Source organism: Lactuca saligna, chromosome 7, assembly GCF_052625555.1.
Source record: "Lactuca saligna cultivar CGN05327 chromosome 7, ASM5262555v1, whole genome shotgun sequence".
Classification (NCBI taxonomy): Eukaryota; Viridiplantae; Streptophyta; class Magnoliopsida; order Asterales; family Asteraceae; genus Lactuca; species Lactuca saligna.
The window spans coordinates 165,632,990-165,656,603 of record NC_136423.1 but is presented as its reverse complement, the minus strand read 5'-3'; the positions used below and the strand labels follow the sequence as shown (position 1 = coordinate 165,656,603).

Sequence of the window (23,614 nt, the reverse complement as noted above, 5' to 3'; positions counted from 1 at the left end):
TACTAAGGGACTAATAATGCAACAACTCTAATTTAAAGGGGGGTTCATGACATACCTTATATTTCTGGATGTTACATCACAACCTTGAAAACTATCCCACACTGGCCTAAGTCATCTGAACGAATCCGTGAATGTCACAGCTACCCTGCAGGTTTGAATAACCGATGTACATGCCAAGCCTCAACAGCAACCCACTTTCCCTCGCGCTTCTATAAGCCGACTCGAGCATAATGGCCGAGTCACCAATCTTGTATGTAGGCCTTTTGCATCATGTCCCTGAACCGATCTCGACCCTAGACCCAGATAACATTGAACGCTCCAAACTGGCAAAGAAGGAAACAACCTTTCATTAACCACCACGTAAATCATGGTATGTAAATTGCATATGGTAAATGTTGAATGTATAGTCCAAACACAATCTGGGAAACACACCCATATGTACACTTACAAAAACCCTCGAAACAAAAACTCCCTCGTGCAGTTTCCTGCAAGTACCGTACTAAATTTGACCATGCTGGCCTCTCACAACTGACTCGAACCCCTGGGTCCCCTTCCGGGACCCTCCAATGTATGTAACTGATATAATCCCCTCTTCCCTGTCCTCTGCATCAATCCCTGCTCTCAAGCTCTAGAAATCATATCAATTAGGGTCTCGCACCCTGGCACACTCACCAGCTCAACCGTCAACAGTTGAACTGCAATAGTTGGAGCAACCTCTGCTCTATGCCGGACTACTAACCATCCCCAGGACATAGCCTCCAATCCCAAAAGTGCAATAGAACGTACAATCAATTGCAATAGTTGTTTCATCTATGGTTAACACAAAGTACATTACCATTAGCATAAAACATAATACATTATGATTAACACAAACCACATTAGATAACATTTCCATTAACCATGATCCCATGTTAAAATTGTATCTTTAATTAAAACTAAATACTTCGTTTAACTTTGTTATTAGAAAATTTGCATTCATCATCTCCAATCCTATTATTTAAAAAAAAAAACTAATTGAAATAACTTTTTGATTAATTAAAAGTTCAAAACCAATAGATGTTCCCAATCGTTTCACAATTTATCATGCTACTCGCTCTTTTTCTTCCTTTCTTTTAAGATACTGCGATAAAAGGGGGAAAAAGTAAAAACTAAAGGAAAGAGGAAAAAAAAAATCAGAAAGCAGAGAGAGAGAGAGAGTGGTCATTGAGAACTGTGAAGATGTTGTGAAGTTGCCAGTGGCGAACAGAGCAATCGAAACTCAACTGGATTTGGGGTATGAACACTAATATTACCAGAGGAAGATCCATTCAAAATCTAACCTCCATAGCCATTACAGTTTCGCTGATCGGCCACAACACTCAACTCCGATCTCCTTTTCTCTTATGAGACAAATGAGTTCTTCACTTCTTTATCTGATTTTCTCAACTCTCGTTTCCATTTACGTGCTCCAGTTTCAAGCTCAAGCTGCTCCTGCAGGTATGCTATCTTCCTCTCCCTCTTTAACACATTCGATTGTCTATGATTCAGTTTCTGTGCTCCATGTATTCATGATTCCGTCGTTTTTAATCAGCTCCGGTGATTAAGCAATTATCTTCCATACTCAAATGGACAGCTAGGTCTTCTTCCAAATCACCATTATCAGGTATATTTTATTTCTAGGTTTCGTTACTTTCGTTATTTTATTGTTTATCTTCTCATTCCATAAATACATACTACTAGATTTAAGTCAATAACCCTAGATTTTATGAATATTCAATTGATTTCGATTGATTTATATGTAGATAATGTGGATTGCCTTTTATACTTTTTTAATTTCGTGATACACAGATGGGAATATTCTTCAATTTGAGGATGGATATTTAGTAGAAACTGTCGTAGAAGGGAATCAGCTAGGGGTTGTGCCCTATTCCATCAGAGTCTCGCAAGATGGTGAACTGTTCGCTGTTGATGCAGTCAACAGCAACATCGTTCGAATCACTCCTCCATTATCTCAATGTCAGCTTTCTCATTATTTCTCACCTTCTCCTAAATCCAACATTCTTCTACTAATTACACAATTCTTATGAAACACAGATAGTAGGGCAAGATTGATTGCCGGATCCTTCCAGGGTTACACAGGACACGTAGATGGAAAACCAAACGATGCTCGTTTTGATCATCCAAAAGGTGTTACAATGGACGATAAAGGGAATGTTTATGTCGCTGATACATCTAATCTTGCCATTAGAAAGATCGGTGAAACAGGTTTGAGATCCATTTCACCTCATAAATCTACTCCACTTCAAAGATTATTGAAAAACGGATTTATTTACAGGTGTGACAACAATTGCTGGAGGAAAATCAAATGTAGCAGGATACAGAGATGGCCCAAGTGAAGATGCACAGTTTTCATCTGATTTTGATGTAATTTACGTGAGACCAACATGTTCATTACTTGTTATTGATCGAGGAAATGCTGCTCTTAGACAAATTTCTCTCAATCAAGAAGATTGTGATTTGCACTCCACCTCTGTCTCATCCACAGGTTTTGAACACTTATCTACATATTTGACCTTGACTTTATTTGACTAAACTAAATCCAAATAAATCTTACATTTTATTCACTTTACAGATATTGTTTTGGTAATTGGTGCTATCGCAATAGGATATGTTGTAAGCATGATTCAACAAGGATATGGTTCATCATATTTCTCAAAAGTGGTAAGACTTTGATGCCTTTTTCCAATTCATGTTCTATATAATATTAGAAAAAGGTAAATCTTTTTAATTTTCTATAACCTAATTCAACATATTGTCAGGAAAAGGTGGAGAGTGATAGTAAGCCACTACAAAGCAAAGAGAAAACCTTAAAAATCACAAAAAATGTGGAAAGTGTGAGGGAAGAACAAGAAGCGGGGTGGCCGTCTTTCAGCCAGCTCATCCTCGATCTTTCCAAATTAGCCCTTGAAGGCTTCACCAATGTCTTTTCTTTCAACCCATTTCAAGTCCCCAAAAAAGGGCTCACCCCATTAAAAGATTCCTTAATCATGCCCGAAGATGAGCCCGGCCCATTACTCCAAAAGCACAGAACTTCAGGCCCGGTTTCCGAAACCCGTCAGGCCCATAATCCAAATGAGAAATACCCAGAAACAAAGCCCGTTAAGGTTAGATCATCGAAAGATCCTTTAAAGCATCGGGCTTCAAAGAGGGAAGAATACGCGGAGTTTTATGGGTCGAGTGGTGGTGGTGTGGGCCCACATGTTCGTTCAAAAAGTCAAAAGGAAAGGACGAAACATCGGGTTAGAGATAAGGATAAAGATAAAGATAAAGATAAAGCTGTGTACGGGGAACAGAAGAGTACGGTTGACTTGAAGCAGCAACCGGTCAACTTTGAGGAGGGGAAGTTTAGTTATATGAGGAATAAGTATGGTGATTCGTATCGTTATACTTAGAAAAAGTTTTGTGGAATTGTAGTGTTGTAGACTATTATAATATACAACTTGTTTTATGGCTTAAGATATATTGTTGTTCATTTCTAAGTTGTTTTACTTTGTATAGTGGAATGATGTAGCTTTTGACCTTTTAGGCAAAATTATGTTTCACAAAAACTTTTTTTTTTTTTTTGCAAAATGTTGAAAATTTGACAGCTTAATGGTAACCGAGTCACATTTTTTAAAGCACATAAAACAAGGTAGTTTAAGAGCACTTTTTATTTGAGGAGGGGCATAGAAGAAAGATGTGATGTTTCATAGCACATAACGTTAGATTTGATGAGTTGTTTCTTGGATTTGATGTCTGATATAGCACATTATCAGTTAGGTAAGTTTGGTGATGAGAAAGTTATGTTTAGCAAATTATCATTTCAAATATCCTAAACTTGGCGATTTTGTCTGGCTATAGCCTATATGACGACTATGATGCGAAAAACTTTATAGATCTTGTTCATTTTATGTTACCATAAATGGTAACATTATGCGTTGGTAAATGAATATAGAGAATAAAAAATCAATTACAATTAAATTGAATGATGATTTGTCATAATTTTAATGAATAAGAATAATTGTAGGCATAAAAGGTAGGAGGTAATTTAATTTCTCAAAAATCAATGTCTATAGAGGTAGAAATTATTCCTAGGGCGTGTCTCACTACTAATGTAAGTTGATGTTATCGCATCAAAAGTATTAGTATGCTATGAGCCATTTATAGCATGTCAAACCCGAAAAAATTTCAAAAGTAACATAGATTTGAAGCTAGCATTAAGAATGGAAAAATGTGTTGAAGAGGGTTTTTGAAATTTGTATTAAAATAAAAAAGTTGAAAGATAGGTTCGAGGAGTTCTACAAATTACACATTTAGTCACTTTGTTATTTTTGTATACTTTGATGAGTTCTACAAATTAGTTTAATGGTAAATTATGCATAAAAATATAAGTTTGATGAATGTGAGTTTAATGGTATTTTTTGAACAGGTAAACCAACTTACCGATTAAATTGATACTTCTTGAAGAACAATAACAAGTTTAACGATAAATCATATAAGAAAACAAATATGTAAATTGATATTATATTTATTCTTTGTAGGTGTGTTAGTCATAGAAGATGACCAGAAAAGACATAATTGATTAAACGTGTACAAAATTTAGTTTAATGGTAAATTATATAAAAAATGAGTTTGAAAAATACAAGTTCAATGGTCTTTCTTGAGCATATAAACCAACTTGCCTATTAAAATGGTATTTCTTGAACAACAAATGTAAGTTTAATGATAAATCATATACAAAAGTAAAATAAAATAAAAAGTAAATATGTACAAAAATAATACTTCATTGTCTTATAAAACATATTGTTTCACCGTGTATGTTCCATTTCTAAATAGCTTGTGAATGCATGGTGAAGCTGTACCATGGATATGTGCTAAAGCTACTGTTTTTAAAAAAGAAAAATATCTTATCAACTTTAAACTGTTGTTTTTTGTTCTCATGGGCTTGATTTAATTATCCAATGAAAAACAAGTTGTGAAGAATCACATGAATCTCAAACTTTTTATCACGAGAAAGAAACAATGAAGCTACCCAAGTACCCAACCACTCGTATTTAAATCTTTCTTGAAAGCCTTCATTTGCCTTGAATACTATTTCAATAGTGTCTCCACTCTCTACTCCCTACCTCTGAAATTTAGAGACCTAAAAATGGGTTGTTCTCCATCTTCACTAAATAAAGAACACTGTAAGTCTCACCATGTCCAAACGTCGTCCTAATGTTACAATTTTTTTTTTTTTTTTGCTAACAAAAAAAATGACATTAATTAATTTTATTTGTTTTATATATTATATAGCGAGAAGGACAAAAAAGATAAGGAAGCCAAAGCCATGGAAGTTCCCACGTCCGGTGACGTGGAGTCAGCTTGTGCAGATGCGCGATGAGTTTTGGGATACAGCCCCCCACCACGGTGGCAAGAAAGGTAATTTCATTTTACTTTTATTATATCTTTATTACTAAGAAAAACTTATTTTGCATTTCTTCTGATAATATTTAACGTTATCCAAAAAAAAAGAAATATGGGATTCGATACATGCAGCAGCAGAAGCTGATATAGAGCTTGCTCAAGCAATCATAGACAGCGCTGGTGTCATTGTTCATAAATCAGATATGACAGTTTGTTATGATGAAGGAGGTCTCTTTTAGTCTTTCCTTTCCCCTTTCCATTCATAATTCATATCAATCAAATGCATCTCTGGGTTGCACCATATGGTACAACCCACCATTGCGTTTCATATCATGTGTATAAAAATATATAACTTTTTTGTGATATTTACATTTACAGGTACTAAATATGAAATACCGAGGTATGTGTTGAGCGAGCCAACAAACTTAATACAACTAAGTTGATCCAGATAATACAAGAAGCACACAAACAAACGGGGGATATAAATATAATGATATATTACTATTATTATTATTACTACATGTATCTTAATGGTTTTTTTTAAAGCCTGGTTTCACTTTTACTTTTCAACATTTCCAGGCTCATGATTCCATTCTGTAGTTCTATTAGTTTTTAGGCATATTTTTGTGATGGGTTCCAGAAATCTTATGAAAAAAAAAATAACTTACAACTTTCATCTTTTCTAGTTCTGTTATCTTGTGCAAAAACCATAGGCTAAAATGTAAGCATGATATAACCAAACGAGTGTACATCTTAATCAGCATAAAAATAAATTCTACATAACAAAACTACAGTAGTTATCCATAAATGAGGAAACTTGCTTCTCAAGTCTCATTATTTCTTTTTGAAGAAGGACATGATATTCCCCTGTTTTGGATCCTTGGAAATGGCTTTCTTGTTTCCTGCTTTTCCTGTTGCATTTGATTGAACATTTCCAACCTTCTTGGGAGCTGCAAGAGGCCTGATATCACAAAAAATTTAGCTTTTATTTAAGACTAAATTACACAGATAGTCCCTATGGTTTAGGATAATTTACATATTTGGTCCCTAACTTATTTTTTTAACTCGGAAGGTGACTGCTGTTTGTTTTTGTTACACGCTTGGTCCCTATCTTACCTAAAAAGACTATTTTGCACTTGATTTTTTTAATTTGTTTAAATAAACACTCCCTTAACCCCACACTTTTCACCTTACCTTACCTACCCCACAACTTTTCCCTATTTAAATAATAGTCTTTTTAGATAAGACAATGACCAAACGCGTAACAAAAACAAACAGTATGGACCTTCCAAGTTAAAAAAGTAAGTTAGAGACCAAACGTACAAATTACCCCAAACCATAAGGACCATTTGTGTAACTTACTCTTTATTTAAAAAACATCAAAAAGTTTAAATCTTTACTCAATTAATTACCTGTTGGTGGTAATGGTATTATTGTCGTCTTTATTTTTTGTTGTATTATCATCAGGCTTTGTTTCTTTCGCTTCTTCATCCTCCCAAACAACCTCAGTTACTGATAAATAAATCAAAAGGATGAAATTATTTACTTGTATAATACTTCAAACTTTTTCTTACTTTTATTTATTCATGTTTTTTTAATAACTAGAAGCTAAATTTAGTTTATATCAAACCTTCTCTCCCACGCTCATCGATTCTTGTCTTCAAAACTTTTCTCTTTTTAATCGCCTTTTGAGCAGCATCACTCCCTTTAGCTTTCTGTTCTACATCATCTTTTTCAGGACATATTTTCTCATTTGAAATAGGTTTCCCAATTTTCTTGTCATGGTTTTCTTCTTTCAATATATTTTTAGCATCAATCTCAGATACCTTCACTTTCTCTTCCTTTGGTTCATCAAAATCCAAGCTCTTATTTTCAACAGCTGTAGTTTTTTTAGAGCTTTTCTTTGAATCAACAGAAACTTGCTTTTTTGGAGGATCAGGTGAGGCTAAACTCACTACATCTTTTATCTCATCATCTTCATCAGAGTAATCAATGACAACTCTCCTTTTTCTATTATTCCCATCACCATTAGAGCCTCTCTTGAAGTTCATTTGCTTATCTTCATCACCACTACTATCATCTTCTTCCAATTCATTAGCAAGAACTTGAGCATCTGATAGAATTTATAAGCACAATTAGATGTGTAATACAAAACTTTCAGATAAATCACAATGAGACTAGAAGCAATAAAGCAAACTAACCATTTGAAACAGGAATGGGATTATCAGTTTTTACAGGGGCAGATTCGGGTTTTGGTTTTGTAGATGCACGACCCCACATACTAGCTAATGAACCTGAAGTCCCAGAAGAGGTTTTATCATTCTGGGATTTCTTTTTGTTTGGCAATTGAGGAGCTTGATCTTTTTTTGGAACTGGTTTGACCTCTTGTTCAGTTACTTGGGCCCTATGGCTTCCATTTTGAATATCTTTTCCCTTATCAGGTTTAGGGTTTGATTCTTCAACCTTTTTTTCTTGAAATGAAGCTTTGCTGACTATAGGTGTTCCTTCAGCATTGCGTTTCACAAATGAATTTGAGACCCCAGAAAACCTGAAGAAAAAAAAAAGTTAGAGAAATGAATGTGTATTGCAAGCAATTGATGAAAAATCAAAAAGATATGAATAACTCACCTGTTGTCACGTAAGCAATTAACAATATTTGGGGGCTCCTTGAAGAGCTCTTCTGCTTGTATAAATTCAGCATTCCAAAGTACTGATGGATCTTTAGGGATACAAGCTTGAACACTATATACTTGAACTGAACAATTGTCACCGAATTCTTTTTTGGCTTCTGCTTAAAATGAAAAGAGGAATTGAACGTGTATATCCCATATTACAATTGCAAAATCTAAGCCATGGTTGTACAGAATCTGACCTGAAAGTTTAGAGCTCAAAACAAGCTTTGTATGGTAAACTGAAGGATTATTCTTCAACCATCCAGATAAAGAATATAAGACTTCCAGTTGAGATCCCTGCTTTTCCACGAACTCTTGAAGGAGTCTGTGCACAAAGATAGTTGATCAAAACTCCATAAATGGATATGTAAATGATATTAGAGCTAGGAGAAGATCTGAAAACGAAAGAAGAACTCACTTCTTGGCAGTATTTGATGGCACCAAAAAGTTCCGACTCAGCCACTTGTAAGAAACCTAACGAAAATAAATATGATTTATGAGTTGGAAACCTAAATAGAAGTTCTTTTAGGGTTTCTATGCATAAGTAATCAGAAACTTAAATATAAGTTCGATATGCAAGCACATACACGAATCAGTCACACCACATAATTAACTACTTCTTCCAGACAAATTTACTAACGAAACGATCGGATAACAACACAGTAGGCACCAGCGATTATAGATTTTGTGATCAACTTTCAACCTATAATTCAATCAGTGACTATGAACAGAACATAACGAAATACAACATGATCTACGAGGCGCTGCATATAGTGGCGAACAATTTGAAGAAAACGATAAGGCGATAGATAGAGCAAGAGATATATACCACTTGTAGCTTATCGGAGACGAGTGCTTGAATCTCATCTAGAATACCTAGGGTTTCGATATCGGCCATGTCTCCTGAGATGGAAGGGATCTTTCTCTAACCAACAATTTGCAGCGATTACACGATTTCAGCGTTTCTCTTCCCTCCAGATTCTTTGATTTCCCGCCATTTCCTTTGCCGCTTTTCTTATTTTCTAATTTCCCTTTTTCTTCGTTGGTATCATCAAACCATCGACATTCAACACTCAACAGATGGGCCTGTCCGAGTTATTTGTGTTGTGCACGTGACGTCTACAATGCACGTGATTTTGTTTAAAGCAAATCACATCATTTTTTATAAGGAATGTAATATTTTGTCTAAATTTGAAATTTTAGATATAAGATTTCTATATTTTTTTATCGTTAAGATATAGACAAATATTGCATTTGTTATAAACTTTATCATAAGAACGTAGATACTTGTGTATGGAATGAATTTTTGAACGTAGTTTATAAAGGAAAATTGAAAGTATATCGAGCTTTATGTATGACAAGTATTAACAAGAAATGTTTTCAATGATAGTCTTATCCTTTTTGTTGATAACTTGGTAAATATGGAATATTGTATACGTTTTAAAGTATTAATTATAAATAATAGTTATTATAAATGGATTATGATTTATGTTTCCTTAATTAATAATAAATTTTTTCTAGCATTTAAATTTAAGGATTTTCAAAAATAACTATCAATTTCATTGGCCAAATGTGACTTACATTACATAGCTACATTAGTTGACACTTGACACTTCATAGGCTTTCCTTTAACTCTATTTTTCAACAATTCATATCTACTCATTTTAACTTCTAATTTTTCATCATTATATAATTTCTGATTAATAAGTTTTTTCACCAATCTATCTACAATTCACTATTGCATTAAAATCACTATGCATCATGATTCACATATCTCACACACGTGTCCCTTTTAAGCTATACTTCAATTACAAATACATGTTTTTACCAAATACCAATAATGTGTGTCCTATAACATTATGACATTTAAAACAATCACATTCGAGCAATCTTATCAGTGAAGATGTAAACCTCATCGTATCCCTTCCTGCACCCAAACAATAACATTCAAATAACTAAAAGTCCAAAAAACCAATATTTAAATTCATTACAACAATTTTAATTTCATAAGTAATTAATTTGATGCCTAAAAGTTGGAAAAACTTACCCAGCATACCCACAATAAGTGGGGCTGAAATTGTAAATTAGATTATCCAGCACTTCCTTTGTAGGCGGCCTGTTGTACGATTTTCTAGCCTCACTACATTTCCCAAAAAAAAAAAAAAAAAAAACTTTCATTACATAAAAGTATATAATTAAAATCAAACTTTATTAAATTAACAAAAAGCGTACCTCACAAAGAAGTTGGCAACATGTTGAGTCACTTGAACTGCATCATCTGAATGTGGAATCATCGATAATCCCCACTCAAAAGCATTTTTCTGCATCATATATACAACATTTGCTTGCATATTAAACAGCTCGTTTTAAAAAGCTACTATAGCAAGATGATATAGACATTTAGTAAGAGTAATACCTCTGGGTGCCATTGGACAGCTGTCACAGGGTAACTTTTTGATTGAACTGTTGATACATATACCTGATCAAATCATTTTTAAAGATTTTAGATTCGAGCTAATTAGAACATTCGCCTAAAAATGATTCCATAATTGATAGAAGAGGTGAAAGTTGAATGCAACAACATGATCAAGCTATGCACAATGGACCTCGTTATTTTCATCAACACTGGTTGTTAAGATCTTGAAGAAACTGCAGAGTTCCATGTTTCCTTGAAAAGTTTCTGGTGATATGCCAAACTGTTACATAGACAAATCAAAATTTAGGATTGAAAAGAATTCTTTGGATTAAGATCATTTTAGCAATGGTTGAACTCACTTTATGGTTTTGCATCACCAGGCATTCTGTGCTCATCTTTGCAAGTAACTCAGGAGGAAATCTGTAGAAAAACAAAAGGATTAACTTAACATATTTCAGTTATGGAAATCATACAAGTTATTCGTTGTTTAACAGCGGTTTTTTCAATGTGATATACCTTTGAAACAAAGTTCCTTCAATGTTTATGTTCTTAATGAACTGGAGTGTTGAAGCTTGATCTGATGCACTAAAGCTTTCAAGGATTTCATTGTTCTAGTGACATAAAAGAACTACAAACAGTGAAAATCAATGCATAAACAAACAATAATAGTGTAATACATGGATGAACATGGCATACTTTGCTAACAATCATTGTTAGGAGTTCAAAACCTAAGCATATTGCAAGCAATGGGAAATGGTCGCCTGCATCATTCTTCTTCAGAACTTGCTGCAAAAGTAGAGGATGAAAGAAACCAATAACATTAAGTGCACATGATCATGAATCAAGATGTTATTCAGGTAAATATTTCAATAAGAAGTTGCAATTACCTTAAAAATTCTGTCTACAACATCAAGGTACAGGCCAGTCTTAGCCCATCCACCGGTGAAGATCACTCCATTGATCAGATTGAGTTTCTGCAGTGCAATTGAACGGGTTCTCTAAATTTATAACGGACACAATCAAACTTTGACAATTAAAAGCGATTTTATAGGATAGGCACATACGGCCAGTCCTTGGATTTCGGATGCTAGATAACACTAACGAATACACGTAACTCATTAGATCAGATAATTTTATAGGTTAAATTTCAATGTTCTATTCGATGCCGAGTAATCAATTCAGTTGAAATTTCTGGAAATGGAATTATAGATTGAAGATGTGAGAAATTACACTCTGTAGAACCTCCGAAGGTTCATTATAGATGAGAGGAATGACCCTAGCTCCGGCAGATTCAACAAATTTGACATACGAGGCAGCAATATACGAGGCGTTAGTAGCGTTATTAAGTCGACCGGAGGCACCATCGCCTGGATGGCTGAGAATTCCGATTATCGGGCGGTAATTCAGCTTAGGATCCGGCGCAGGACACGATGAAGTCAAACCAGCAACAGAAGCAGAGGGCAAGAAGATTTTTGACTCGGAAGCAGCGTTAGCGGAGCTGACCTCTTTCATGAGAGACAGCAGAAAAGGGATCCATACGTAATTCCACATGTCGGAGGTAGTAGCAGGTGAAATGGACGGAGAACTGGAGGAGGATGAGGAGTGTTCAGTAACGACAGTAACAGAACACGGTGGTGGTAGTGGTGGTGGTTGTGGCGGTTTCATCAGCAGATGAAGTGAGAGGAAGCAGCGGAGGAGGTAATCGACGGCGCTTGAGGTTTCAACATCGGAGAAACGAGAAATGTGATCGACGCCGCCGTTGGCTATATTACCGGATCGATAATCCGGAATTTAATCGGAAATAAGAATTTTGTCTATATTTACACGTTCTATTCACATTAGTTATTTTATTGAAATATAATATTTGTATTTTATAAAAGCAAAAAACAGGATATTTTAATTATTAAAAAAAATATGTATCTTCTATATCCTAGCCGTTCGTTCATGACACGGGCACGTGTAAAGCCGTGAGCCACGAACATCACGGTGAACAAGAAAATGTTATCGCTAACTTTTTAAACTTTATACAAAGGGGAATTAGCTATACCAATGTATTTGTTTTTTTTTTTTATCTTTCAAATGGTAGAACATAGTATATTATTAATCAAAACATATTACATTAATTTGACCTGAAATGTTATACAGCTCATAAAAATAAAAATTTCAAACCAATTTTTGTAAAAAAAAAAATGAAAAAATTCACCTTTAATCCAACAATGAAACGACCTGGCATGCTTCCAATGTATGTCCTTCTATGGTCTCCAATGTCAGTTTCATCTTTTACACCACCAAGAGATATTCTTATGAACTTCCTCCCAAGAGAAGCAGCAATTGATGATGCCAATGAGGTTTTCCCAACACCTGGCGGGCCCACAAATAGGTGTGCAAACGAACCAAGTTACTCGCGAGCTACTCGGGATCGGACCGCTAAAAGCTCGACTTGAAATCGATTTTAAACGAGCTCGAGCTTACTATTAAGCTCGTTTATTAAACGAGCTCGAGCTCGAGCCTATGTCATTAAACTCGATTAGGCTCGCGAGCCTAAACGAGCCTTTACATATTATAATTTATTATTATTTATATATATTAAAATAAAAATATATTAGAGGAATTACGGATTTAGGGTATTAGAAAACAAGCTTCTTAACGAGCTCGAACCGAGCTTAAGCTTATTTAGGCACGTTAGATAAAAAACGAGTCGAGCCCGAGCCCGAGCCGAGCTTTGATAATTCTTTACGAGCTCGAGCCGAGCTCAATACAGGAAAGCTCGAATCGAGCCGAGCTCGAGCTCGAGCCTCATATAACTTAAACGAGCCTGAGCCGAGTCTGACCAGGCTCGGGCTCAGTTCGGCTCGTCTGCACCCCTACCCACAAAACATGATATCGGGATTTTTACATCCGGTTTCAGCTGCAATTCAAGAAATTCATCACAACATGGAAATGGAGTGGAATGAACAACTACATTCCTTCCATGATTCCATCATTCCAAATTAAATGTTTTCCCAACCTTGCGAACTGCTATATACTCAATAAGAATTTGTTTGACTTTGACTAAGCCATAGTAGTCACCATCAAGCCTTTCTGTTGCAGCTTCTATGTCCAAATCAACTTCTTCTCTGGTTGTCTGTCATGGAAAATCAGCAAAAACTTCAAGGTAAAAACGTGAGCTATTATACACTGGTTGTTGAGGTTGCATTTTTTTTAATCTCCTGGTATAACATTTTATATAAATGTCAAAATTAAAAATTAAAAAAAAAAAAAAAATTAAAAATCTTATATATTTGTCATGATTTTAATGAAACAACAACAATAATCAATATTCCATAATGAATAAGGTAAGACACAATCATAATTGGAAGAGGAATTTACACTTCAAGAACCATAAATAAGGACCGAAATTGTAAATGAAAACATTTTAGGACCAAAATTGCAAAAATCATCTATATGGAACACTGTGATAATTTACAACCAATTTAAACTTTTCAAAAACAACACATGTTCATTAAGTTATTACAAAAAGGTTTTCGATTCTTTTATTATCAGGCTATCCCAGAACATCAACATAAAAATGAGGAGCGGTACAATCACGCCTTCGCCTTGCCACGGTCTCCTGAAGTACCTGAAACAATACACTAAAAATTGTAAGCCCGAAAGCTTAGTGAGTTACCCAAAATACTGACCACAATACCATACACATATCATATCATATCATAACATAAACAGAACAGCCATGCATATCGAGTCTACAGTGTGACTAATCCGCCTGCACCAAGCCTTCAGTCCACCTGGCCCACTCTCTCTCCGAGTCTACAGTATGACTGGTCCGCCCGCACCGGACCTTCAATCCACTTGGTCCACTCTCTGAGTCTACAGTATGACTGGTCCGCCCGCACCGGGGCTTTAATCTGTCTGGTCCACTCTCCGAGCATCGGCACGTCTGGTCCGCCCTCTTGGGGCCTTCAGCCTATCTGGACCGCTTGCCGAGCCTTCAATCTAACCGGTCCGCCCTGGTATGTTGACCTGCAGCACAAAGTAGGACCCGCGTCAACCCAACCCCAGTCCAACAACCATGTGCACATAAACATATAATCATATAGCAATTCACAACTAATCAAACGATATAGCAGATCACGTAACATAGCAACATCCTAACCAGGATACCGACCTAACCGGTCACTAACATAGCATCATTCTACATACCAGGATACCGACCTTAACCAGGTCTCTAACATATACCATCCTAACTACCATGATGCAGACATAGCAAAGCAATAACATAACAAACAACTACCTGGATTCTCATCCGATAAAGGGTCGGCCTTTGTGCCTTAGACCTGTCGATATAGTGAGGATAACTCACCTGCAACTGCCGACTTGAAGAAATAAGACCACGTTGTTCCGACCACCAGCACGAACTCCACCACTGATCATTACCAAATAACCAAAACCAATAAACACCAATAATTACCAAAATACCCTTGGAAGTCAAATTGGTCAACCCTTGGTCCAAGTCAAAGTCCGCAGTCAAAGTCAACCTTCCTGGTTGACCATACTCGCCAAGTCAATCCGTTGACTCGTCGAGTCCCTATGTTCATAAATTCCCATGCCACAACTCAACTCGTCGAGTCGCCCCAAGACTCGTCGAGTCCAACAAGCTCTGAGTCCCTTCCTTCTCAACTCACCGAGTCGTCCCTCGACTCACCGATTCACAACTCAACCAAAAAAGTTAGGACTTCACGACCAGACTCGTCGAGTCCAAAAACAGACTCGTCGAGCCCAAGGCAATCTTCAACAGACTCTCCAAGTTGTTCTTCCAATTCACCGAGTCCATGCACATATTCATACAACTCGTCGAGTGCACCCATGTGACTCGCTGAGTCCAGACGTGACATCTTCATCCAGACGATTTCAGGCCATTCCATTGCTTCCAATACATAGATCTGGACTCCTAGGTCCAGATTCACACATAAATTTTCCAACTTTACGTGCATGCAAGGCTCAACAAGCTCCAACAATCTAAAAATGAAGGTTCAAGGCAAGGGCACTCTCACTTACGCCCCAAAGCTATCATTGTTTGATCACATGGCTCCACACCAACCTAGATCTGAAGTTGCAACCTCAGATATAGTCGCTATACCCGAAATAGATCCCAACCATGCTAAAGAAGCCCAAATCACACACACCATGGGTGAAATGTGACAACCCGGAATTTCCATTATGTATAAACAATAACACTTCAATAGAAGTTATATCAGTCACAATAAACTTTCAGACTTTTCCGTATAAGTTTGAGTAATTTAGGGTTTACACTTCAGGAAATATCAGGAGAGTGGATGCACTAGGGTTTTGTGCAACACTGTTATTCCAACACTCTATTATATTAGAGATCATTTCGGGAATAAAATATTTTCTGCCAAAAATCTCAGGACTATAAATAGAATTCTGAACCAAATTCATTCATTATTCGCATATCCAACTAGAGAAAAGCCATTCTCTCTCTCACGGATCTTCGGGTTTTTATCCCAAAACGTGAGTATCTCTTGCTAGTAGTGTTAGATAACTTATTATGTGTTAATAACATAGATTACATAGCTAAATAACTAGATTTGGGAGTTTACACCCCAAGGTGTTCGTGGGCGGTAAACTCCCAAAACAATGCCTAGCCTTTCCCCTGTGGTATGCTACTGCCTTAGACTCATATATATGTGTGTTTGGGATAAGAAAACAACCAAGAAACACAAAATCATGGGTGTTCACGGCCCAAGATGATCTTGGACCGTGAACTCCAAAAACTTAGATCAAAGGGTGCTTTTAAGGCACCTAAAGCCTTAGGCATTTACTAGGAATTGTTTCCACTTAAATCAAGGACCAAAACACATCAAAAACACATAATTTTGGATGATTACGACCCTAATAAATCTCTTGGGCCATAAACATGAAAGAAGGGCACCAAAGTGTGCCTAAGGCTTTCATATGCTTGGGATAAAAGTCTAAGACCTATACTACATGTGCAAGAGACTTGAAAGCATCAAAAACACCATTCCAAGGGAGTTTACGACAGTAAACTCCAAAGAAAATGGCCTTAGGGTCGTAAACTCCTCAAAGGAGTGTTTCTATGCCTTAAACCCTTCCAAGAATTAACCCACAAAGTTGGAATACTTTTAGGGATCATTTAACACCTCAAAACAACCAAGGACATTAAGTCTTGGAGTTTACGGTCGTAAACTCAAGAGTTAACAACCGTAAACTCCATGTGTGAGGCTATATGGAGAGTAAACTCCATGTGTGAGGTTATTTGGAGAGTAAACTCAAGTATATGGTCCTTTGGAACCCTAAACCCAAGTACCTTGTCCCACAATAGCTTATATGCAATCCTTAGGGCTTATAACACTTATATACATTGTTTATTATGTTCTAGGATGTCTTAACATTATCAATTAGTAATTTAAGACTAATTGAGTGCATATATGTGTGATTATATGTTCATTAGGATCGTAGTGTGTGTACAAGTCCTTACTTGACACCTAACAATCCTACACCGTCCAGTTCATCCAAACCACCCTCTACAGGTGAGTTCATACCCTTAAATGAATATTTTAAATATTTTTAAATGCTTTAATGGGGGGAATACAAGTAGAAAACAACATGTTATTAAATCACTCATATGTATGTAACCGTAGTGGCAGGGGCCGTACAATCCCTACTCATATGCCCGGTCCGACCGCACTTGTAGCAGCCGGAACTCCCTGCCTTGCACGCCCCCTCGTGCAACCTCCCACACTTGCCACACCGACCGTGGCTCTGCTGACCTCTGGACCTGTGATCTGAAACCTTGGGCTTTTTGCCCACAATGCCTGTACCCGTAACCGCCTCCGGTTTCCTCTTCCTCTCCATCTCGAGATCAATCTCCCTCTCTCTGGCTCTAGCAATCATGTCGTCCGGTGTTTTGCAACTGGACCGGCTCACAAACATCTGAATATCGCTCCACAACATCTCGTGATAACGGGCCTTCTTCATCTCCTCATCTGCTGCATACTGTGGAACAAGAAGGGCCCGCTCCCTGAACTTGGCGGTGATCTCCGCCACTGTCTCGGTAGTCTGGGTAAGATCCTGGAACTCCCTGGCTAGCTGTTGCACCTCAATGACCGGTGCAAACTCCGCTCTGAACCTGGTAGAGAAATCAGCCCAGGTCATGGCATCCAATGCCGCATCATCCCCGATGGCATGTCCTACCTCCTCCCACCAGTCACGTGCCCTGTCCTTCAGGAGACAGGACGCCAATCTGACCTTGTCCCCCTCGGGACATCTGCTAGTGCGGAATGCATTGGCCACGTCCGCCAACCACCTGGTACTCGCTATGGGGTCCCGTGCCCCGTGATAGTCAGGAGCCCCGCATGCCCTGAACTCCCTGAAAGTGAGTGTGCGCGACCCCATCACGGCCGCTATCTCAGTACGGAAAGTACTCAGCCTCTCATCCATCATCTCCAAAATGCCCTCCTTGATCGAACCGAAGATCACATGAGTCTGCTCAAGTATGATGCGAGTAACCTCAGAAGAAAGGAACTCTCTGGTCTGCTCATCCATCTGTCCGACCTCCGGGTCGGATCCCGATCCTGATCCCCCTCCGGCATCTGAACTGCCGGCTGCTGGCCTCGGACGCAAAACTACCATTCTGAAACATAACATAACAACATCAGGACACTGAAATATTTCAAGGGATCATGATACGACTACTAGCTTCCTGGTCTAATCTTGGCCTTCCTTGATTCGAGTACGGATCCTCTGCTTCCAGTAGTATGGGCCCCTACTACCTTCCACATCTATCCGTACTTTCCTCAAGAACCGCCTTGATTTCCCCAAGTCACTTCTACCGCTGCTATTCTCTGCTACTCTCGTCCTAGGCTTGCCCTAGAGAAACTCGAGCTCAATACGACTGGTCCTCAGCTGCTGTAGGTCTCCTCGCACTGCCAGTTAGCCATCACCTAAACACCATCACATGTGATGAGGATCGGATAATTCTTCGAGTAAAAGATCCGTCCCTACAACGGTTGGACTCAAACAAGAGCTGCGCAGTAGGGCCAGTTCCAGCACTCTGGGATTATTCAAACCTGATTACATGTGGTGCAACGTGTCCACCTAATGGCTAACTCTCATTACTCGGAATCCCACTAAGCACAAAGCAAGCAGCATTCGGACAAGGGAACCAGACTCACGCGAACTATTCTTATAACAAGAAACTGCACTAGCATAGGATGCTAAGTTCATACTATCAGGCATAACCTAAACAGGCTATCCTACTGCTGTCTACTCAATTCTAGCATGCAATATTCATAAAGCTGTAACACATAAGCAGGCACATAAGGCATTCTCCTACACCCTTAGTCCTATTCTAGCATGCTGTTCTACTAAAACTGAAATTGAACAAATAACTTGTATGGGTAATTTGGGAGTACTTACTTGAGCTCGGTTGACCGCATGCACACACCTTTATCTTAAAACAATTCTTTTCCTTCTAAATGTTTCTCAAAATTCTTTTGTAAAAACATTTTATTTAAAAATCTTTTATTTCCCCTTAGTTTGAGTTCAGATACACCCGAGAGTGTATCCGAATCCCTCAAACCAGGGCTCTGATACCAACTTGAAACGACCCAAAAAATTTTGTTTTTAATATAATCAAAACTGTAATCAGAGTATCATATAAATAAACCATGCGTGATATGTCCCAAAATATAATAAAGTACTGTGCGGAAACTGTATCATACTACATCGAATTAACAACTAAATCAATCCCAGACTAAAGCTGAGGCGGTGGTGTGTGCGATGCCGTCACCCCGAGCTCTTCCCTTTGCTTGCGGAAGTACCTGAAACCAAAACTGAAACTGTAAGCACGAAGCTTAGTGAGCTCCCCCAACTTACCACATACCATACAAAACATATAAACACATACTGGGCCTTGCCCACTGCATCGGGCCGGGGCCCGGAAACTGCATCGGACCGAAGTCCGGAACTGACTGGGACCTTGTCCCCTGCATCGGACCAAGGTCCGGAACTAACTGCATCGGACCGGAGTCCGGAACTAACTGCATCGGACCGAAGTCCGGAACTGACTGGGACCGTGTCCCCTGCATCGGACCAAAGTCCGGAACTAACTGCATCGGACCGGAGTCCGGAACTAACTGCATCGGACCGAAGTCCGGAACTGACTGGGACCGTGTCCCCTGCATCGGACCAAAGTCCGGAACTAACTGCATCGGACCGGAGTCCGGAACTAACTGCATCGGACCGAAGTCCGGAACTGACTGAGCATAGCATAGCATATCATAACAAACATACTGCATACTGCTTCGGGCCGTAGCCCGGAACATAAAACACATAACACATAGCACATGAATTATGTCTGAACCACGAAGGCATCAGTCATACTAACTACTTCATCGGACCAAAGTCCGGAAACTACTACTAACTGGACGGGCCGGCATTGTGGCCTTAGACCCGTCCCTACTGGAAGGAAACTCACCTCGTAAGCTAGCGGATGAGTGCGTGGCTCGGAAGGCTAACGGCTGCTGCTCCTGATCTCCTCGGCTACAATTCCATAAACACACTCGATCAATCACTAACACTATACTCGGGGTAAAATGACTCTTTTACCCTTGGTCAAAGTCAATCTTACTCAGGGCTAACTCGCCGAGTCGGGATACCCAACTCGCCGAGTCCTAGACTCCCCACTCAACTCTTACACGCTGATACTCGTCGAGTGTGGCATCGACTCGACGAGTACCCTCTGGATCCAAGAACTCAGATGATCTTCATCCGACTCGCCGAGTCGGATGAACAGACTCGACGAGTTGTTCTTGATTCCCAAGAAGATTGCCTTGGACTCGCCGAGTTGTATGAACAACTCGCCGAGTCCCTCCATCACTGAGTCTACTCTCAACTCGCTGAGTCCACTCCCTAACTCACCTCGTCCACTCGACACTGAAGAAACTGAAGGACTCGGGACTCGCGACCGGACTCGTCGAGTCGTTCTTCCGACTCGCCGAGTCGCCTCCATGCAACATATTTTTACTCGATTTCTCTTGAATCCAACACATGCAAATGGTAGATCTGGGTCCATTAAGCTGTTTTACCACGTAAAGTTTCCAACTTTACATGCACAACCACATGAATGAGGGAAATAAGACTAAAATATGCACAATAAGGGTAGATCCATGGCTAATATGCAATGTAACTCCAAAAAGGTAGTGGATCTGGACTCTACAACACCCCAACACTCAGATCTAAAGATATTTCGGCTTAATAACACATTCAAGCAAGCATAAAGCTTGGAACAAGCATCAAATAGCCCTAAAAGAGCTCTAATGGAAGTTTAAGCATGAAACCAGAAGGGAACTCCGAAAATACCTCAATAAGTTCACACTTGACCTTGGATCTTGGCACTAGAACACGTTTCCTTGCTTCCTTCTTCTTCTCCTTCTTCACCCCTTCACAAAATGGAACAAGATCACATATAAGCTCACAAATGGAAGGTTTAGGGTTTCTCACAGTGCTCTCAGGGGGAAAGTGGCGAGATGGAGGCTATAATGGGGTTTAAATAGTGAGCAAACCCGGGGATTTAGGGTTTCTCCCAAACGGACGGACTCGCCGAGTCCATGATATGGACTCGCCGAGTCGCCGGCTCCCGCGTGCCCATGATGCGCGACTCGACTCGGCGAGTCAGGCTAGAACTCGCCGAGTCCCTCTTAAAATTTAGCCTAAAAAATCAAGTTAATTAACATACCGGAAACGGGTCGTTACAATTCTCCCCCACTTGTCTCAGACTTCGTCCTCGAAGTCTGCTACAGCTGGATCTGCGAATAACTCCGGGTAGTGCGTTCTCATTTCTTCTTCAGCCTCCCATGTCCATTCAGACCCCTTCCGGTGCTGCCACTGCACCTTCAGCAGCTGGATCGCCTTGTTCCTCAAGGTCTTGGTCTTCCGTTCCAGAATTGCTATCGGCTTCTCGATATAATTCAGGCCGCTATCAACCTGGATATCCTCCAAGGGAACGACCGTTGTCTCGTCCACTAAACACTTCCTCAACTGCGACACGTGGAAGGTGTTGTGTATCAAACTGAGCTCCTCAGGAAGATCTAACCGGTAAGCAACCCGACCCACCCGGGCCAAAACCCTGAAGGGACCAATAAATCTGGGGCCCAATTTGCCCCTCTTCCGGAACCTGATGACACCTTTCCAAGGTGAGACTTTCAGAAGGACCATGTCTCCCACCTGGAACTCCAAGTCTGAACGCCTCCTGTCGGCGTAGCTCTTCTGCCGACTCTGCGCAGTCTGCAGTCTACTACGGACCTGCTGGATCAGTTCCGTCGTCTTGAGCACCACCTCGGTGCTCCCCATGACCCGCTGACCGACCTCGCCCCAACAAATCGGGGTCCTGCACTTTCTGCCGTATAACATCTCAAAAGGGGGTCGATCAATGCTCGCATGGTAGCTATTGTTATACGAGAATTCCGCTAAGGGAAGGTACGTATCCCAATAGCCCCCAAAGTCTAGAACGTATGCCCTAAGCATGTCCTCGAGAGTCTGAATCGTCCTCTCGCTCTGCCCGTCAGTCTGAGGGTGAAAAGCGGTGCTGAAATGGAGACGAGTACCCATCTCGTCGTGAAACCGCTTCCAGAATCTGGACGTGAAGCGAACATCTCGGTCCGATACTACCGATACCGGCACTCCATGACGTGCCACAATCTCTCGCACATAGATATCGGCTAACTTCTCAGCCGATATACTCTCCTGGATCGGAATAAAATGGGCACTCTTCGTCAACCGATCCACCACTACCCATATCGAATCTACTCCACGTGCGGTCCTGGGAAGTTTGGTGATAAAATCCATGGTGATATCCTCCCATTTCCACACGGGAATATCCAACGGCTGCATCTTGCCGTGAGGTTTCTGGTGCTCCGCCTTGACCTTCCGGCAGGTCAAGCACCTCTCAACGTACCAAGCGACGTCCCGCTTCATGCAGGGCCACCAATAATCAGGTCGAAGATCTCGATACATCTTCGTCGCCCCTGGATGGATAGAAAATCGAGACTTATGAGCCTCGTCCATCAATACCTGTCGTACCCCACCCCAGTACGGTACCCACACCCTACCATGAAGCGTCATCAAACCCCGACTGTCGTAGTCGAACGAAGCTACTCGGCCCACTATCCTCTCGCACTTCTGCCTCTCCTCCTTGAGACCCTCCAACTGAGCCTCCTTGATCCGCTCCAACAAAGGAGTGATCACCGTCATCCTCATACACAAATCCCTGATAGGGGCCGCCGACGCCTTACGGCTCAGGGCATCGGCCACCACGTTGGCCTTCCCTGGATGATACAGGATCTCACAGTCATAGTCCTTCAGCACGTCCAACCATCTCCTCTGTCTCATGTTCAAACTCGGCTGATCCATAAGATATCGTAAACTCTTGTGGTCCGTGTAGATAGTACAGCGGACCCCATACAGATAATGCCTCCAAATCTTGAGGGCAAATACAACTGCCCCCAGCTCCAAGTCGTGGGTAGGATAATTAGCCTCGTGAGGCTTCAACTGTCTCGAGGCATAAGCCACCACATGGCCTCGCTGCATCAACACTGCTCCCATACCTGTGATCGAAGCATCACAATAGACCACGAAATCCTCAACACCCTCTGGCAAGGTAAGGATCGGAGCCTCGCACAATCTCTTCCTGAGAGTCTCGAACGCCGCCTGCTGCTCAGGCCCCCAACGAAAAACTACCGACTTCTTGGTTAGACGGGTGAGCGGCACTGCTATCTTGGAGAAATCCTGAATAAATCTCCGATAATACCCTGCTAATCCTAGGAAGCTCCGAATCTCAGATGGAGACCTCGGGACCTCCCACTGCATCACGACCTCAATCTTGGCCGGGTCAACCAAAATACCCTTCTGATTAACGAGATGCCCAAGAAACTGCACCTCGCGCAACCAGAACTCACACTTGGAGAACTTAGCGAAAAGTCTCTCCCTCCTCAAAGTCTCCAACACCTCCCGCAGGTGCTCCTCGTGCTGCCCCTGCGTCTTGGAATACACCAAGATGTCATCA

At 40.0% G+C, this 23,614-nt stretch overlaps 4 protein-coding genes across 4 annotated transcripts; 2 read left to right on the top strand and 2 right to left on the bottom strand.

The window, feature by feature from the left end:
- The first annotated feature begins 1,164 nt into the window (after nt 1–1,164).
- LOC145005701 (NHL domain-containing protein) lies at nt 1,165–3,495 on the top strand. Its single transcript, XM_078964815.1, has 7 exons — nt 1,165–1,476; nt 1,571–1,642; nt 1,828–1,995; nt 2,074–2,244; nt 2,315–2,524; nt 2,612–2,700; nt 2,799–3,495. Exons 1-7 carry the CDS (start codon nt 1,383–1,385, stop codon nt 3,429–3,431), a joined length of 1,437 nt encoding a protein of 478 aa, XP_078820941.1. The 5' UTR covers nt 1,165–1,382; the 3' UTR covers nt 3,432–3,495.
- A 1,574-nt stretch (nt 3,496–5,069) lies between these two features.
- LOC145005507 (uncharacterized) lies at nt 5,070–6,103 on the top strand. Its single transcript, XM_078964591.1, has 4 exons — nt 5,070–5,204; nt 5,314–5,439; nt 5,533–5,652; nt 5,803–6,103. The coding sequence occupies exons 1-4, from the start codon at nt 5,168–5,170 to the stop codon at nt 5,865–5,867; spliced, it is 348 nt and encodes a 115-aa protein (XP_078820717.1). The 5' UTR covers nt 5,070–5,167; the 3' UTR covers nt 5,868–6,103.
- A 31-nt stretch (nt 6,104–6,134) lies between these two features.
- On the bottom strand, nt 6,135–9,176 carry POLD3 (DNA-directed DNA polymerase). Its single transcript, XM_078964590.1, has 8 exons — nt 8,926–9,176; nt 8,515–8,570; nt 8,297–8,421; nt 8,053–8,212; nt 7,626–7,972; nt 7,055–7,537; nt 6,837–6,936; nt 6,135–6,385 (listed from the first exon to the last, which is right to left on the bottom strand). Exons 1-8 carry the CDS (start codon nt 8,992–8,994, stop codon nt 6,259–6,261), a joined length of 1,467 nt encoding a protein of 488 aa, XP_078820716.1. The 5' UTR covers nt 8,995–9,176; the 3' UTR covers nt 6,135–6,258.
- A 706-nt stretch (nt 9,177–9,882) lies between these two features.
- Nucleotides 9,883–12,358, bottom strand: LOC145005843 (gamma-glutamyl hydrolase 2-like). The gene is made up of 10 exons (XM_078964960.1): nt 11,743–12,358; nt 11,400–11,486; nt 11,209–11,298; nt 11,029–11,123; nt 10,872–10,932; nt 10,703–10,792; nt 10,513–10,575; nt 10,329–10,417; nt 10,144–10,236; nt 9,883–10,023 (listed from the first exon to the last, which is right to left on the bottom strand). The coding sequence occupies exons 1-10, from the start codon at nt 12,175–12,177 to the stop codon at nt 9,972–9,974; spliced, it is 1,155 nt and encodes a 384-aa protein (XP_078821086.1). The 5' UTR covers nt 12,178–12,358; the 3' UTR covers nt 9,883–9,971.
- Between the last annotated feature and the right edge of the window lie 11,256 nt (nt 12,359–23,614).

Excerpts from the sequence above, each read along its gene's own strand:
- LOC145005701 (XM_078964815.1), top strand. The coding sequence starts at position 1,383 with ATGAGACAAATGAGTTCTTCACTTCTTTATCTGATTTTCTCAACTCTC. Across the intron at positions 1,643-1,827 it reads TTCCAAATCACCATTATCAG|ATGGGAATATTCTTCAATTT; the intron begins GTATATTTTATT and ends CGTGATACACAG. Across the intron at positions 1,996-2,073 it reads CACTCCTCCATTATCTCAAT|ATAGTAGGGCAAGATTGATT; the intron begins GTCAGCTTTCTC and ends TATGAAACACAG.
- LOC145005507 (XM_078964591.1), top strand. The coding sequence starts at position 5,168 with ATGGGTTGTTCTCCATCTTCACTAAATAAAGAACACT. Across the intron at positions 5,205-5,313 it reads TTCACTAAATAAAGAACACT|CGAGAAGGACAAAAAAGATA; the intron begins GTAAGTCTCACC and ends TATATTATATAG. Across the intron at positions 5,653-5,802 it reads AGTTTGTTATGATGAAGGAG|GTACTAAATATGAAATACCG; the intron begins GTCTCTTTTAGT and ends TTACATTTACAG.
- POLD3 (XM_078964590.1), bottom strand. The coding sequence starts at position 8,994 with ATGGCCGATATCGAAACCCTAGGTATTCTAGATGAGATTCAAGCACTC. Across the intron at positions 8,422-8,514 it reads CCATCAAATACTGCCAAGAA|ACTCCTTCAAGAGTTCGTGG; the intron begins GTGAGTTCTTCT and ends CTTTGTGCACAG. Across the intron at positions 7,973-8,052 it reads AATTGCTTACGTGACAACAG|GTTTTCTGGGGTCTCAAATT; the intron begins GTGAGTTATTCA and ends TTTTTTCTTCAG.
- LOC145005843 (XM_078964960.1), bottom strand. The coding sequence starts at position 12,177 with ATGAAACCGCCACAACCACCACCACTACCACCACCGTGTTCTGTTACT. Across the intron at positions 10,933-11,028 it reads GAAGGAACTTTGTTTCAAAG|ATTTCCTCCTGAGTTACTTG; the intron begins GTATATCACATT and ends GTTTTTCTACAG. Across the intron at positions 10,024-10,143 it reads ACTTATTGTGGGTATGCTGG|GAAGGGATACGATGAGGTTT; the intron begins GTAAGTTTTTCC and ends GTTTGGGTGCAG.